The 18,155-nt window shown below is 38.1% G+C and overlaps 1 protein-coding gene across 1 annotated transcript; it reads right to left on the bottom strand.

The window, feature by feature from the left end:
- Window positions 1-61: 61 nt before the first annotated feature.
- Window positions 62-16,485, bottom strand: LOC117453840 (broad substrate specificity ATP-binding cassette transporter ABCG2-like). The gene is made up of 16 exons (XM_034092855.2): window positions 16,401-16,485; window positions 15,249-15,474; window positions 13,981-14,040; window positions 13,770-13,884; window positions 12,392-12,544; window positions 11,657-11,814; window positions 9,946-10,097; window positions 9,362-9,463; window positions 8,514-8,764; window positions 6,311-6,393; window positions 4,524-4,613; window positions 4,321-4,442; window positions 3,850-4,004; window positions 3,397-3,486; window positions 2,954-3,060; window positions 62-2,069 (listed from the first exon to the last, which is right to left on the bottom strand). Exons 2-16 carry the CDS (start codon window positions 15,458-15,460, stop codon window positions 1,922-1,924), a joined length of 1,998 nt encoding a protein of 665 aa, XP_033948746.1. The 5' UTR covers window positions 15,461-15,474; window positions 16,401-16,485; the 3' UTR covers window positions 62-1,921.
- Between the last annotated feature and the right edge of the window lie 1,670 nt (window positions 16,486-18,155).

Genomic DNA, 18,155 nt, shown 5'->3' with positions numbered 1-18,155 from the left:
TTTTTCAGACTTTTTTTGGTTGTAGTTCTCCAATAATAATAGGTTAAAAAAAGCATTTGATTGGATTGGATTTCACTTTATAAAGGGTCTTTATGTATCAGGGATAACTGACTGAAAAACACATTATAATATTTTTCTAGTATGTTTCTAAATGGTACACTATGGAAAAAAGTTAGCATGTTATCAAAACTCACTGCACACAAAAAAAAACACAAAGTCCAATGTTATTTAAAATGTTTATACGTGTTTTCAAAAAGCTGTCTGATATGTTTATAAATGTTCTCTGGAATAAGCAGGGGTGTCAAACTCAATTTCATGGCGGGCCACATTAGTATTATGGTTGCACTCAAAGGGCTGGTTGTAACTATATAAATATACATATATAAATTAGGGCTGTCAAGTTTGAAAAAGTAAAAAAAATTAACGCCACTAATTATTTTAACGCGATTAACGCATGTGTATTTTTTTGTCCTCTGCCGCCCCGTAGTTTCAGAGCGCATCGAGTTTAAAATACCATCTACAAGCTGATGATGACAGCCCCGGACTGCCGCCCGCTTGCGGCAGACCACACTTCCACGCTCACCGGCAGGCCCTGACTGGCCATCTGGAGGACCGGGAGAGACCTTACGTGCATTGTTGTTGTTAGCATCTGGTGCTAGTTAGCTGCGCTAACGGATATAACAAGGAGCTGTTTAAATGAAAACAGAGGAGCGACATTTCGCCACAACTGCGCCGAGCACTTGACTTTACAGTGGGCAAAGTCAGCACACTCAGCTCGGATAGTGCGCGCAACATGATCGCAACGATCCATCACACGCGCGCGCACGCACGCACACACACACTTTATTGTATTATTGTATGAGAGAGGTTCCAGGTTGTTGTGTTTAATATTCATGAGAATATTTGTCATTGTTCAAATGATAATAAACATTTGCATAAAGCATATTTGTCCACTCATATGTTGATAAGAGTATTAAAAACTTGAAAAATATTCCTCTAAGGCACATTTAGAACAGATAAAAAATGTGCGATTAATTTGCGATTAATCGCGATTAACTATGGACAATCATGCGATTAATCGCGATTAAATATTTTAATCGATTGACAGCCCTAATATAAATATATAATATATATATATAAAATAATGTATTATATAACATTATTGCCTCTGAATTGGATTATTATCGTTTGAAAGCAGAAGTCCAGGGCAAATAATTGCAAGTCTCTTCAGTGTACCCATGTCACAAAACGAGATGCATTGTGGGACATGTAGTTTATGGGCAACCTGCTTCTGTAAAGTGGCATGTAACCGTATAATAAACTTATCATATTCTTTGCAAGCTCTTGCGGGGCCACATAAAATGAAGTCGCGGGCCGGATTTGGCCCCCGGGCCTTGTTTGACACCCCTGACATAAAGGGTTAACACACACTATCTATAATATAATGATATACTATCTACAAATACAAATGATCAGTCATTAGTTAGAATCAAGGTCATTTGGAAATTGTGCAAAAACTAAATAACCAACATTACTAAATTACAAAAGTACAGAATAAAATCTGATTTGGAAATAATACAACAAATGTAAATATTCATAAATAAAAAATACATCCAAAATATATTCATTCTCACTGACATTGCATTAAGAACAACCAACTGAAATTGGTATGGTAGATTTATTCAAACTTTAAACAGAGCAGAGCTGTTTCCTCCTGCTTCAGGTCTTTATGCTAAGCTAACTTCCCCCTTACTTATTAGCACACACACATGAGAGTAGTTCCTCTCGTCTCATCTAACTTTATGCAAAAAATGGTTGTATTATTCCTATAATACTGACATTTTGGGTGAATATTTACTGGCCTGGTCCCATGAAGACAAACATAAAAAATGCAACATTTGCATAGTTTTAATAATCACATTTAAGTGAATTTCTTGATGTAGCGAAGTTTCAGATAGGCGATGATGAAGAAAATGAACGTCATGGCGGTCAGAGCCACGTGGTTCTCCCACAGTCCCCACGTGGTGTACTCTATTCCCAGGTAGTCCAGGTACTGCTCCCCTGTACACCTGCAATAACAACCCCAAGATAATATTTGATAGTTAAATAGTTTAATATAATACGGAAGCCCTGAGAGGCAAGTGAGATACAAATACACCTTCCGGCGCAGACTGAAAACTCATCTCTTTCGACTCCACTTCGAGCGATAGAATGACTAACAAAGAACTGCTAACAGAGCACTTATATACTAATAAAGGACTGGCTTATCTATAGCCAGTTGAGTAGCACTTGAAACGATTGGCTCTTTGAAACCTGATGTTCTTATATGATTCTGTTTTCCTCAAGGTTGTGTCTTCCTGGTCGAATGTACTTATTGTAAGTCGCTTTGGATAAAAGCGTCAGCTAAATGCAATGTAATGTAATGTAATAATATAAAATACATGGATCCATTCTCTAAGTCTGTGTTGATGTGGAAAAGAAGATCCAAGGATACCGTTTCTAGGTTCCTTCTAACTCTTAAGGAGGTGAGTTTTAACTTCAGCATGCACCGTTATGCACATATGATACATTAACTGTGCGTTGGTTTAACATTACTGCCACGTCTTTCTTTTGGCTGGAGTTGCATTTAACTCCAAACCCCGCTCTGGTCTCAAAAATCTAACCTAAAATTTAGGAAAACTTATAAATATTTTTAAAAACCTGTTCTTATGTAAGAAACGGAGAATATAAACAATTTAGATTAGATTAAAAAAATGGATGAACAGACACCTAATTTCTTTCACTTGCCTCTGTACATAGACGTTTGTAAAGCCAAGTCTAAATAAGGTTGTGAAGAGTCAACTTCAACATGAGCGATGGTGGACCAGCTCAACTGGAAAAGTCATATTTGATCACAGAGGTTATGAAGCCAGTAAGACCCAGCCAGGTCACACACACATGCAGGAGTACTCACGTCAGGCCGGCTGCGCTCACGCTGCAGTTGGTCCCTGCAGCCGACATGTTTCTGATCCCAGCCTCGTCACAGAACTTCAAACCCACAAACTCATTGATCTTCAAAGCCTGGACAAAGACAATATAGTCAATGAACGCTGAGCAGAACAAATTGAACAAGGTAAACTAGACTGTAAAGTTAAACTCAGACTGATCTGTGTGGTCAATTGGGACATTTGACCTGTGTAAGGAGGTGCTCGCACTATTCTAAGAGAGGACTTTTTAACCTTACAGCCAACTATGTAAAGAGGTTTTAAGCTATATGATTAATATTAGGAATTAGACATTGCAAACATTCAGGATAATGTCAGAAAACAGCTCAACACGATATATAACACAAGTCTAGTCGTTGTAGGACATTTGAATGCAGGAATATCACAAATAAAACCTTTAATTGTGACTTACTGCGAGGCCATAGCGAGGAATGCTGAAGTATTTCAGCCACGCCAGCCAGTCCATGATGCTGGGGAGGTTCACCAGCAGACCTGAGAAAATCTATAAACACCACACCAAAGTTTACATTTTGAATCACAGCAAGAAAAGCTCAGCCACTGTGACTAAATGTTAAATGGACGGCATGAATATATAGCACTTTATCTGGTGTTTACGACTCCCCAAAGCGCTTTACATATACAAGCTAGCATTCACCCAATCACACACAGTCATACAGAGGCTGAGGCTGCCATACAAGATGCCACCTGCTCAAGGAAGCCAACACTCACACACATTCACACACCGTTGGTCATCGACTAATAACATGAATTGAGTCCGAACACACCTGAGTCCTAATTAAAGGTATTAGTGTCGTCTGTGTATACTTTGGCTTGTCTACATATTTCCCTGTGTGGTGTCTCTCACCATCATGAAGACGAAGGTGATGGTCATGAAGATGTTGGCGAGGGCGACGACGCTCTGGTCGGCTGAGATGGCCATCGTCATGGCGGTGGCCGTGTACGCCACCAGGGTCACCGTCAGTGTGAAGACGAGGAACTCTGCGGCGGAGGATTTCAGACCTGCATGGAAACACACATGTACGAATGTAATTACTTTATCGCTTATATCAAAAATAGAATATAATACTTTATTGTCATTATACAGCTACAATGAGATGAGTAGAGCTACTCCTTTTTTTAAGGTGCCATCAAAAATACAAAAAACAAACGTACAACATTCAGGAGAAGACAACATACAAACAACAAGCATTCATACTTCAATATGCAAAAATAAGAAAGGAGCTAAATGTTTAGGATGTTGTTTAATCAGATTCTCTTTGCGATATATGCCTTGAAGTTTGTCTAAAAGCCCTTTTTTTAGTCTTTTCAGTCTTACCGATCATGAAGTAGACGATGCAGCTGAAGATCACGGAGGTGACGGTGCGCAGACTGATGTCGGACAGGATCTTAGACAGGAAGTAGACGGACACCCTGTAGTAGCCGCTGATGTACTCATGACTGTAACATGAAACATAAATGAAGTTCTAGCTCTTATTACTCAATCCAAAGGTTAACTTAAACATTAACTACTTAACGTACATGAACAGTTTCCTCTCAGTGATGAAGAGCTCCGCTGCAGACACGGTGCTGAAACACTGGTTGGTAGTGATGAAGAAGAGGGCGCCCATCCTGCAACAACCAAAAACAAACACCAGGCTTTTATTTCAATATTTTATTTCCTACATATCCAGAGAGAAAGAGGAAGCGCGTCACTTGCTAAAATAATGAGACATGAGAATGTGCCAAAAAAAAAGATAAACATATGAATTTAAATGTCCAGTGAAAGTTGCAAATAATAATAATAATATAGGGAATAGGCACAGCTTAATAAGTTACTAATAAAAGTTACGAATAGTAAAAAAAAATACCAGGTAAAATCAAATTAGAAACCTAAAAGCTTAAAATAGTACAAAACGCATTAAAAACATTTTTTTATATACATTATTAAAACAAACATTATTTAATATTTTCTAAAAATATATATATAATATTGTGTAAAAATAAGAAGTATGCCCCAAGATGTAGACTCAGAGTGTCTGATGCAAATTAAAATAACTTTGCAGATTAGAAAGAGTTGACTGAAGGCAGTGTTGGATAAAGAGAGTGAAACAGCTTTGTGGTGTGGTCCGTATGTACATACAGCCGGGACTTAAGAGGTGACTGACTCCGCTATAGACCAGTGAGCCGGAGGGAGGCCAGAATAATGTTTAAGCCGCATACACCGCTGTCTGCCATACTGCCTATGCATTGACCATGAATATAATGACATCAAGCCTTTATATTCCACTGAAGCATGCACAGGAAAGAAGAGGGAGACTGTTGAGATTTGTGATGTGCTTCACTGGGCCTGTGAGTACCAGGTTGTGCCCAATAAAACACGGTAAGAGGATTAGCCTGCCCTACTTTTCACACTTCTTTATGGAAAGCAAGTGACTGACTTAACAGCCTGAACAATGGTTAGGAAACATCAATAACTATATAACCACATTATATCCCAAAAATAAATCAGAGAAATATATCTGTAGGCTCATCAATATCAGGCAAAACGTTTGAAGAATAATTCAGCCCAGTTGATGTGAGTTTTGATTCAAAATAATCAATACATTTCTTATTAGAGGAAGGTCTGTACCATTGGGTTAACATGTGAGAAGTTATGATTAATATTGGGAACGTTCCTGTCATGCCGCTTTCATAAAAGTTGTATAGTGTATTTCTGGTTAACCCATTGTTATTGCTACCTGACCGTTGAATAACCGGGGTATTATTCATAGTTTTTATTTATTGGGTTATTTATTATTATAGAATTACTGAAGTCATGGGTCCAATTTCTGCAAAAAAAGAATGTCTTAATGGCTGAAATATAAGTGTATTAAGTCTTTAGAAAGTCCTAAATCAGCCTATAAAATATCAACTGCTGTAAGTATTTGTTTTCCATTACAGAACAAACACACTTATTCTCCTCTCAGTAGCTGTGTCTCTCTTCGTACAGTAAATATAGTAGATGGGTGTTAAAGCAGGGTTTCTGTGCAGTGTGTATTTCATCGAGTAAATGGTAAATGGACTGTACTTATATAGCGCTTTATCCAGTCTTGACGACCCCTCAAAGCGCTTTACATACTACATGTCATTCACCCATTCATACAGAGCAGTGCACCTTACTCTAGGAACTAACATTCACACACATTCACACATCGTTGGCCATGCCATCGGGAGCAACTCAGGGTTAAGTATCTTGCCCAAGGATACATCGACATGTTGGCTGGGATCGAACCCACAACCTTCTGGTTGAAAGACGACCGCTCTCCCTCGCAGCCAGAGTCTCTCACCTGTTCTGGATACCGCTCTGATCGTCTTTGACTCCGAAGAAAATGGCTCCCACGATGAGGGCGAGGAAAATGTTGACTCCCAGCTGCACAGAGAGAAAGATGAGAGATTTAATTACAAGCACTGACAGCCATCGAAAAGTCCTGTTTCTGAAAAGAGTTGCACATCTGAGCCAGGGTAAAAAAGTAATACATGTATTGTCTGAACAATGACCTGTAGCTTGTGGCCTCTTCATGCTTTTCATTCAATTAGAAAATAACAGCTACTAGCGAGGAAGACACACTTAATATGAATCTACTCACCACTGAATTAAAATATAAAACAAAGGTGTAATACATGAACAAAACAATCCCTAAACTCAGTGAATTATCTTTATGCAGAACTGAACTTAAACCCTAAAAGATTCACAGGTTTCTCTTAATAACTTCTCTCAAGTTACAACATGTTGTCAGAGTTTTCCACAATTGATCAGAGGTAGATTCAACCTCTACTCGTGTCTCCTATTTCAACCTATCTGGAAAACAATTGATTCTTTGCGTACGTACAAATAATCCGGTATTCTTCCAAGATGGCATACAAAAACAGAGATTTTTTATTAACAAGACTCTGCATAGAATAACAATTGAGCATGACTAGGACGAATCACCTGTAAAAGTTATACAAGGATACAAGTTGTTTTCTTCTGTTAACAAAAACCCAGGATATCAGTGTGCCTACATACTTTTACAACTGAAGGACAAACTGCTGGACAACTGCCCGGCGACCATGGAGGAACTGAGTTGATCAAAGGTCCCTTTCCTTATCCTTCTGAACAATCAGTGCAGGAATTAATCCCCCCAGTTTGTCTAATATCAGACTGTCATTAATTACATTTGCAGAATGGTAATACAACTTAAGCAGTGTCCCCTTTGACAGAGAAGAATTGTTTTTGCGGGGACCAGGGGTCAAGTGGTGGGGGGAGGATGACAGAAAAGAGTGAGAAAAGTGAAAGCGACACACATTTTAATCCTAACAATTTACAGATTATGACGGGAGTAAAGCGGTTCCCAGGGTGAGGGGATAAGCTAATAGGGTTGAGCCTGTTTCACCTCATTCCCCGCGGCCCCTCATGTGAAAGCGAGGCGGGGGAGTGACAGGTCTTGATGCCATCATGTGATGAGTCCGGACCGGGGCCAGGGGGCTTTGTCCTGATATGATATCAGTTTAGATCCTGGCCCAGAGAGGCAGAGCGGGGTCGCAGCAGTCACCAAAGCCGATTACGGCGCCACGCCACCTAGAGCCCCTCTTGTGGGATTATTTTTGATTTATTTAGGGCCAATTAGCTGTTAATAATTCCTAAAGTGAGTAGACTTCTGACAGCATTTCGCCGCCATGGGGTGACTAATGAGAGCATTAAGTCCTGACCTCTACTAAGTGCTGTCTACGCATCCTGTGCACCATCACCTCTGCACGGACACACATTGTTGCTCCGCTCTTTGAAGGGTTTAAACAAAGTCAAAGCGATAGTGGCACAACCTTAAACCTTTAACCTTAAGACAGAGACTATAAATTATATCCGTCGGAGCTGTAGACTTGAAATCTGGACCTGAGATGTACTAAAAATCACAAAATAAGGACTACATGTTTAAAATAAACAATGCTGTGCGTACTGTGACTTTTTGAGCATGACTTAATAAACTTGTAACTGGGATAACATCATTTAAATACTTTAAATTCAAAATGTGTCTGCTACCACCAGTTTGTATCAGATTTGTAATTGTATCGCTATTTACATAAGAATTGTTATTATTCTATCTGTAAATAGAGTGCGGGTTTATGTGTCTGTAGAGCTTTGTATGTACTTTGTATTACAAGAAGAAAATACATGAAGTTATAAATTAGAACAAATATATATCTGATATATAATTTTAAAAAATGTACATATTCAGTTTTTGGTCTAATAAATGGGTCAATACCGCTCTCATTGTTTTGAATGTTCATTAAATTGTAAATTAGCAGCCTAGCTTAGCATAAAGACTAAAAACAGGCTAGTTTGGATCTGTCAAAAGGTAATAAAGTATTGCTAATAAAAGTTGGAACTAATGCACAACCATTCTACAGGTGAGAAAATAATAACGTACAATAAGTTATTGTCATGAAAACAACAGGTGTCTTAAAGTTTGTGACTGTCATATCTTTTACCTTGATGATTAGTTTTGTGTTTACCTGGGCCACAGATGTTTGTGGGTTCAGCATGAGGTTCTGGAAGGTTCTCCTGAGAACCCATCGAAGCTGGTGGAGGAAGGAGCTGTTGTAGGTGATGGTGCGGGACTTTGAGCAGGAGGAACACTTCTTCTCCTGCTCGATGAGCTCCAGTTCCGCTCTGGTGGCGCTGCAGTAGCTGCTGCTCATGAACTCGTCCACCAGACGCTCCTCGATGCTCTGCCGCGAGTCGCCCTGCTCCTCAAGCTCCACATCTTGTAGGTGAACGGAGAGGAAAGAGACAGGTTTAAATATTTGAAAAACTTAAAAAAAAAATAGCATAGGAAAGATGCTGTGGACTTTTAAAGGAATACTTCACCTCCAAAAGTATCATTTGTTTAACAAGAACTCACCCAATGTTGCCATGAATTTGAAAAACGTATTTTCCTGCATGTCTCCAAGGACAACAACAAATCCAAACACTCACTGTAAGCACTGTAGGCTTTTTAAAAAGCAAAGGTTAATCCATGTCAGTATTTAGGGAACAACTTTTTGGATTGTACTACACAAGTTGTGAACAGATGTGTTATTGTTTTTAACTTTTCGCTCACCATTGATGCATGGAAAAAAAAAAAAAGATTCAAGGTAATACAGGATGAGGAATTAATACAAAAATGCAACAACAAAAAAAAACCTCTTGACAATCATCATCTGCACACGCTTGAGGATCATGAAGAATAGTTCAAATGTCATGCATACAGTTGAGTCCGGGGACTTTGGACACGTCTTTACAAATCCATCCTATTGTGAAGACAGAAAGGTGTTGCTTTCTCGTCATTAGTTTTCAAGCAGGGATTTATAAATGGCGTTACCTTCAGAGCCGGGCACCTTGGTCACGGATGTAGCCGTGGAGTCTCCGTTAATAACATCCAGAAAGAAGTCAGCTGGGTTGTTGTGGGGCTCACAGGGGAAACCTGAGACACAGTCACAATAATCCACGCATACAAAACAGTTCCAGTTGGTTGCAGTTCCAGGGCAGGCACAAAACAAACACTAAAACATATCATAGTCTCTATCACACTAACACATATAAACAAAGATTAATGTGGGTCAACATATAAATAACAAGCCCATATATTTATACAACTGTAAAAAGTGAGGAGACTTACTTACATTATTAAAAAGGAAAGCTTGTGAAGTTCCTATAAATACTTTTCAATAATGTCCTGGTGTGATTTCATGTTTTAATTGTCTATGTGTCAAGTTCAATTATAAAAAAGGGCAACAAAAAACAGGTTAATTGTTTTATCAAGACGTTTCTTTTACATATATCAGGTTTCAAGGTGTGCATAGTTATGACAATGAAAATGTTAGGTCACATGCTCCTCCAACAGTGCAACCCAATAAACAGACAAGTTAACATTAATATCTACAGAACAAGTATCCATGTTCTCACCAATGTTGGCGAAGTAGTCCAAAGCGTTAGGCGCCGGTCCGTGGTAAACCATTTTCCCTCCGACCAGCAGCGTGAGGGAGTCGAACAGTCGGTAGATGGAGTATCGCGGCTGGTGGATCGACAGGATGATCGTTCTGCCCTTACTGGCCATTCTGAAGAGACACATAGTAAAAGTATGTATTAATAATGTGTACAATAAAGATGACTTTTGATGCAAAAACAAATGTAATACTACTATATATCTCCTTTGTTCATTTACATTCAATTAATACTTAAGAAATAGTATCCATGTTGCTGCATATGATTTTTTAATTGTACTAGATAATTGAATCTACATAAACACTGTAAAAGCATTCAATCGTTATTAATGTGGCTTGCTCTGCCCTCCATACGTTGTAGGTCTATCACAAGAATATTATAGATTGAACAAACATTGAATGTGGAATACTTCAATTATAATTATTTGTATTATTAAACTGTTTAATACATTGTAAAGCATAGCAGCAAAACTGAACGTGCATTTCAATCTCATCACATGATATATCAAGTGTGGTATATCGTTATTAAATAAAACATAAATAACGCTAAATTAAGGTTTATTTTACAGGTACTAAATGGAAACATGTAATATAAAATACATAGAGATTATAGGAATTTTAAGTTAGTATTATTGGTAGTTTTTAATGAGTATTCCACTTAGTTGTATGAACGATGTCGACTGGCTCTGAATTGTATCGGATGTTATCGTTTTTAATGTAATTTGATGTGAATAATGCAATTACTGTTTATCATGTAAAATGTTATATAATGTATGTCAAGTTGAACCCAAGGAAAATTAAATAAACAAATATATTCTGTATAATTATCTCAATTAAATCTATTTGTTTTTAATTCCATTTATTTTTTGCAGGTTGGATTTTCAAACCTTTATTTATCCAGGTCGGTCCCACTGGGATCATTGATCTCTTTTTCTTTTTTTTACACTTGTGTTTTTATTGAGTTTTAACAACAATAATAACAGAACAACATGTGAACCTAAACAACAAAACACAATACACACAAATCAGTTATAAAATAAAGCACAATAAATACTAGTTGTCTCAGGACCTTCAATATTCACACTACTGTACAGGATTGAATTAGTCATTCACTTACTCGTCGGTGTCAACCATTTAATATTTCACTTTTCCCATTTCCTATCGAATGCATTCTCTTGGATTCTCAACACATATGTCAACCTTTCCATGACAAAAAGATCTTGAACAATTTCCAGCCACTGCTCCTGAGTCGGAGCGTTCACATTAGGCCAATTTCTAGCTGTCTTACTCGCTGCAAGTAAAACCTTAGTCAAATATAGATCGCCTCCCGTCACAACAGCCTTCATGTTCCCATGATGCATCACTGGGCAGGTATTTGGGATTCCATAACCCGTAATAATTTTGACAACTGCTTTAACCTTCTCCCAATATGACCTTATCTTTGTACAGTTCAAGAAAATGTGCGAGTGGTCAGCCTCCATGTTCCCACACAACCTCCAACACTGTTGCTGTACACCAAGTAGCCTGCTCTCTATTTTGGGTGTTATGAAAAAGCAAATCAGATCTCTTTCTCAAGGGAGACCTGATACAAGTTTTGGGAGCATGGTAGAGAAGGCGGGAGACTGAACTGTGACCTGATATTAATCCAATATAGATCAGAGTAATGGCGTCACCTCTTCAGCAGCAGCAGGACGGAGTTGGCGGTGCTGGCGTCCAGTCCGGTGGTCGGCTCGTCCAGAAAGAGAACCGCCGGGTCGATGATCAGCTCCATGCCGATGTTCGTCCTCTTCCTCTCTCCTCCTGAGATCCCCCTCGTCATCTGCGTGCCCACCTGAAGGAAAACACCCAGAAACATCTGTCCCGACTCTGAAGGTCACATCAGTAATTAAAGACGTGGAATTTAACTAAGAAAGTTGTCTACTACTGTACAGTAGTTGTGTACTGAGGTACTTGTGCTTTACTAATACTTCCATGTTCTGCTATTAATACATTTCCTCCACTAAAACAGGCACATATTGGATGTATTGGATGTCACTACATTTTTTGGATAGCTTTACTTATTGGAAGATTCAGATTTGTGTAATTGCAAAAAAAAATATGATAAACAAATATTTTATTGTGTGTTAGGTCATTACAGGTTAAATTAAATTCACAAGCTACATGTTTAAAAAAGCGATGGAAAAATTATTGCAGCCATACTTATAATTCATATATATTATTTGTAAATGAGTACATCTTTGTCCTTTAATTATATAGTGATGCGACCACATTTGTACTTCATTTCTTTTACTCTTTACACCATTCTGAAGTCAGGACATTTAAACAGTGGAGTATTTCACACTGTCATTTCTACTCTCACTTAGGTAAAATACACGAGTACTTTGTCACAGAGTATTGTGTGTCTTCACCTTGCAGTCGGCCACCTTGCTGAGCCCCAGCTCTGAGATGAGCTGATTGACTCGAGCCTCCTTCTCGCTCTGCAGCACGGAGCGAGGCAGACGCAGCGCTGCGGAGAAACGCAGATTCTCCCTGACCGTCAGCGTGCCCATCACCACGTCCTCCTGAGGGCAAAGGTCACAGGAAGAGTTTGTATTTTAGTTTACATTCTGTGCTGCAGAGATGTGATGAATTAACAGAGTTTGGAAGCTAGTAACTTTGTATATTAAAAACTGGTATAACGAGTTTCCCTCAGCTTTACAGAGCTTTTTAGTGTCTTTTAGATCTTTTGTGTTACAGCTCTTATTAGTGTGGTTTCTGGGAGGTCATTTCCATCATGGCCAAAACAGTATTTGTTTCTCTTTGACTTTAGAAATATCATTTACTAAACACAACTAAATAAAATAAAAAAAGTGGATTTCAAACATTCAAAAATGTTTAATCAATTATTCTTTTTGGATCACAATTGTTAGGGAATAATTTGCTTAGGTATTCAACCTTCGACCCAGTTCATCGTTTTCTCCTTTCACTGTCTCTTTTCCCACGGCATAGTTCTACGGCCTTGGGTATTGCTGCTCTCTCTCTTAAGGAGGGGCAGCTTGGGCGCAGTCTATGACAGAGCACAAGCCGCCACGAGGTAGTTTACTGTTCAGGGACGTAGGTTCCCTGGCGCACATTCTTTCCTATGGAGGAGAGCTCTAGTTAGATTCAGGGTCCATAATGTTTAGTCTCGCTGAGGAAGAATGTTGATTATTACACTCCGAACTAGTTAAAACCTCGAGCTGCAGAAGAGTTCTTCAGAATTGGTTTGGCAACCGCTGTGTCAACTCGTGACTCACCACCTGTCTCGTCAATTCTCCGGCCGTAACTCCAAATAAACCGTCAGTGTTTGCCATCAAAGTTCCAGCTCTCCTCGTGTCTCTCTGAGTCCTGACTCTCCATTGCTACAGAAGTTTCCCCCACATCAATCACTTAACTTTATCAGAAATATCATGAATTGATTGAATCTTAATTCATAAAACTTAACAGTGGGATTTTTTTTTACTTTAAATATAATTCAACTGACTCACTTTTTTTTTATTGTTTTGATTACCTTTGAAAAACAGAACACAATTTAAGCTCAAATTTGATTTAATGCATTGTAGCTAAAAGCTCTAATAAAAACATTACACAAAGTTTTTTTTAGCACCAGACAAAGTGAGGGACGTGCTGGTGAACGTAGTATTTAGTGATAAACAGCCGGATGTTTGTCTCAGGGGTTTGTGGAGACCACACATCAGGATAGCATTATTAATGTGGACAGAAATCAGGTCCTGCAGGTTTACGTAGTTAAAATAATTCAAAATGCACCTGAACCACATATCCAGAGAGGCACTTGAAGTTTGGAGGCTGCGGTGCTCTGTCGATGAGGACTTCTCCTGAGAGACCTGAGGGGTCCTTCCTCGCAGCCAAGATGTCCAAGAATCTTTCAACAAAAAATCATGGGAAAAATTTAACAATTATACCAAAAACAAATGCATTTTAAATACCTTTTTTTCCAAGAGATCAGTGGGATACTCACGAAGATTTTCCACTTCCAGTAGGTCCAAGAATAGCGTTGAGTCCAGGTCTCATAATCCCACTGCAGCACAAACACAAAAACCAATTTAGCAGGGATCATTTCATTTAAAGACCATGATTGGGGCATATTTAAACGGTTTGCATTCATTTAAAAAAGGTATCACATCATATTTTCACTTCTGTACATCAGTTTTTAGGATCCAAATGTGAGGAGTGTGAAACAGAGTGGAAAAATTTGATTCTCTGACATGAGGAAACATATTTTTCTCAAAAAGGTATCACATCATATATTCCTCCCGCATTCCTCTGAAGCAGAATTAACATAATTTGCATTTGTTACAGATATCATTAGCTTTTTTTGAAAGAAAAACTATACTGGGCTTTGGGAAATGTTATTAAAGTAAATCCTTTGACTTCAGAGGGAACAGTTACACAATAGCAGAAAAGTGTCAGTGATACAAAATGGAATCAAAATGAATAAAATCCCGACAGCGGATCACGTGAGCGACTTTAAATCGTTTCCCTGGCAGACAGAGAGGTGCATCAGAGAGATTATATGCACGAAACCATGCTTAATATCATATAATTAACACCGAGGCGGGAGAAACTTGTGTGAAATGATTCATTCCTCAATGGGAAACGTCAGGTGTATTTAATACCATCAGAAAATGTAAATAATTCAAGAGTCTATTCACTATTGTTCCACTTTGAACAAGGATATAATGAGCCATATTGAACTCAAATAAAGAAATACCGCTCTTTTATTGTAACGCAGTCTCCAAAGTTAAGAATGTGTTTGACCACTTCACCTGAAACACTATTCTTTGTCTTCTTTGTCATGATAAATGGAGCGGGGTAAAAGTTTGTTTAGTTAAGTTAGAACAAATGAGCATTCATCTGTAAAATCGTTTAAAAGATTTTCTACTGAAATCTGAGGAAATTATTAGTCAAATAAAGTCTCTGTGTAAATGTGGCTCTTGTTTTTCTGTTACAAGTGAAGTCAATGTTGATTTATTAGTTAATGTTGTATCAGTTAATAATCTGGAACTCTAAAGTAACTAGTTATTAAAACAGTCAAATCAATTTAGTGGTGTAAAAAATATATATAGTAAAAAATATATATATATCTTAAAAGTCAACCTCAAAATGGTTCCCTCAGTCAGTACACAACTTCAGTTAATATGCCTTTCCTCTTTCCAAAGCTGATACAAACAGCTTTAACTGACAGAAGACAGACAGATTGAGAGCGTGTGTGTTTTGAGGACTGACTTGAGGTCGAGCAGTATCTCCCGGTGGCTCGTCTTCCTCCGGCAGACGAAGCCGCTCTGCAGCTGCACTCTGTAGCGCACGTTGTGGAAGCTGACGGTGGAGCCTCGCTTCGGGCTCTGCTCCGCGCCGGGGGCGACCTTTGACCCCACCGTCCCATTAGTGCCGATGTCTTCTATCATGGCAATGTTGATGTGATTGGCTCTCTCCATCATCCTGGGACCGTGATCTGAGAGAAAGACATATTTGACTGATGTAAAACAACATGTGTGTGATTCTCAGGGTTTCACGCAATCTTCATAAAACTATGTGTACGGCTGCTCTTTAGCAGACATGAACTACGCATAATTAGATCATCTCAAAATGACATCACAAGGGACATTTCTTTGGCTTTTTTATTTAATTAAGTTTTTTCCATTGTTCTTCATACAAATGCTCTCTTCTTTTTACAAATTATCTCTAAATTGTAGATTAAACTGCCCAACAACAGTACATTCGTTCAAATGGGCACTGTAAAATTCAGTATGCAGACCAAAGTTAGGACAATTATACATCAGTTATATCAATCCAAAAACATCAAAATTGAATAATAATATTTCATATTAAAACACCGACAGGGACCATTTTCTGCAGAATGAGAAACCTTTATTTTTGTTCAATTGATTACATTAAAAACACATTAGAGCTCAACATATATGATGCATAATGAATTCTAATTTTGATTGCCAAAATGCCTGAAAAATGTCATGGTTCTGCAGAAGGAGTACTTTTCTTTTGATACTTCAAGTACATTTTTAACTCGTACTTTCACATAAGTAAGATTTTGAATGCTGGACTTTTACTTCAAGTTCAGTATTTACAGTGAGGTATTAATACTTTTACTTAAATACAAGTTGTAATCACTTTCTCACCACTGCACAGATCACATCACTCTGTGGTCAAATCCTGTGCACAGATTCTCACACTACTTCATTTTAATACATGCCGTTTTTAGATTTTTTAACACTAAAACATAAATGTTCTTCTTGCTCCAACTACTATTACGCAAACTAAGTCTTGCAGAAGCACAACTAAAACAAATAAATCATGCTTTTCAGAAAGTGATCACCTGCTCCATGGTGTTTTTAAGTAAAGAAGAGTTTGGTTGTGACTCACCGGCTGCTGCTGTGATCCTGCTGCAGCTTCAGAGGAGCGCTGCGGCAGACTGAGGAGCAGGGGGGGGGGGGGGACAGGTGCTTCCACTCAGCTGGGACCCCTCAATGTTAACCCTTTATCCACCACACAGAGAGAGAGGACAGGGATTAAACAGAGACAGACTATCCTCCAGTGGTGTAACTTTAACAAGAGTTTTTAGAATAACGGCAACAATAGGTCATGTTGTTTTTGTCTTATTTTTTAATATGTATACAAAAAAAGGGTTTGCATTTTTAACAAAGTGCATGTTTGGACAATAAAAGTAAAATAAATAACTTTTACTTCACTAAAATCTCAGAGGGAAATATTGTCCTCTTTACTGCACCACTACCCAGCTGTACATCAAATGTATAATTCAATGTTGTTGCCGTCTAAACAGCCGGTTGGACAAAACAAAAGAGTTTAAGGTGTCACTTTGAACTCTCAGTGACTGTTTCTTTTCTCGTGTTTACAAACAGAATTACCTTTAATCATTCAATCTCTTTAAAAAACACAAGAAAAAATGAATTGGCAGATTAATCAATAAAAACGAAAAGATGTATTCTGAATGACTGAACTCAACTGAATACAGCAGTCAAATCCTGATTCTTCATTAATGCATGAGATATATATATATCTGATATATAATTAAATGTTATCAATCACGAAGGAAATGTTCTTAACCGAGTACTTCTACTATTGAAACTTTTCAAATATTTCCTGATTACACAAACATACTTGTAATACCTTTAAAACATTAAAAAATGCTTTTACTGCAGTATTTTGTGTTGCATAAAGATGGATGCACCTGTAACATCATTCCAAACGGGAGCGGGAACATTTCACTACAGAGGGAGTCGATGATAACACTTTTGCCAAATCTATAGTATTTTCAGTGTAGGAATTCTGCTTTTACTCACATTAAAGGTGGGGTAGGTAATTCACTTCAGAAACACTTTTTGTTATATTCCATGGAATGCTCTTAACATCCCGATAGCAATGAATATATTAAATGCTTTGACAATAAATACATAAAAACATTTCATCTGTGGAAGCCGTGGCGCTGTAAAAAGCACGACCAATCATCTGAGCCGGCCCGGCTAAAATAACTGGATGGCCTACCTGCCTGTCAGCCTTCCATCTCGTGCCCTCATTGGTCATGTGCGCGTTCATGTGTGTTGGAGGAGGGGCTCTGTAAGGAAGGGGCAGATTTTTTTCGGCTGCGCACTCGAGCTGGCTTCTCCATTCTTACCTACCCTACCTTTAAGGATCTGAATACTTCTTTAGCCGCTGGAGTATGTCGTCCTCATAAATCCAGTCGGTCTGTCAGGCTGAATTCATCAGTACAACATTTTTTGGCTATCAGAGTGACGACCATGACACCTTTCTTTTACACTCCAAGAATAAATGGACAAGAAGGAAAATCTGCTGACTTTTAAATGTCATACATTACATTTGTTCTTTACTTTGAAATATCACACTTAATTGTTTAAATGGCAGTTTCATAAATACTCACAAGACACAAATAAACTAACTAATTATACACAGAAAAAAAGAAATGGTCTCAATCATCAAATAAATGCACAGGTTAAAAAGGAACATTTATTATAAAAAGATAATATTTATAATTTATTGGATGAGAAATTAACCTGCATTTTAATTATGATGTTTTTATTTTTACACATTTGATTTATTTATTGATTAATTTCGTATCTGTACTTCTCCGTACAACACTTG

This window comes from Pseudochaenichthys georgianus, chromosome 1 (assembly GCF_902827115.2).
Source record: "Pseudochaenichthys georgianus chromosome 1, fPseGeo1.2, whole genome shotgun sequence".
NCBI classification, from domain to species: Eukaryota; Metazoa; Chordata; class Actinopteri; order Perciformes; family Channichthyidae; genus Pseudochaenichthys; species Pseudochaenichthys georgianus.
Note: the sequence above shows the minus strand (reverse complement) of the source record. Positions and strands in the feature narration are given on the sequence as shown.

Excerpts from the sequence above, each read along its gene's own strand:
- LOC117453840 (XM_034092855.2), bottom strand. The coding sequence starts at position 15,460 with ATGATGGAGAGAGCCAATCACATCAACATTGCCATGATAGAAGACATC. Across the intron at positions 12,545-13,769 it reads TCTCTGGATATGTGGTTCAG|GAGGACGTGGTGATGGGCAC; the intron begins GTGCATTTTGAA and ends CTTTGCCCTCAG. Across the intron at positions 4,614-6,310 it reads CAGAGCGGTATCCAGAACAG|GATGGGCGCCCTCTTCTTCA; the intron begins GTGAGAGACTCT and ends TGGTTGTTGCAG.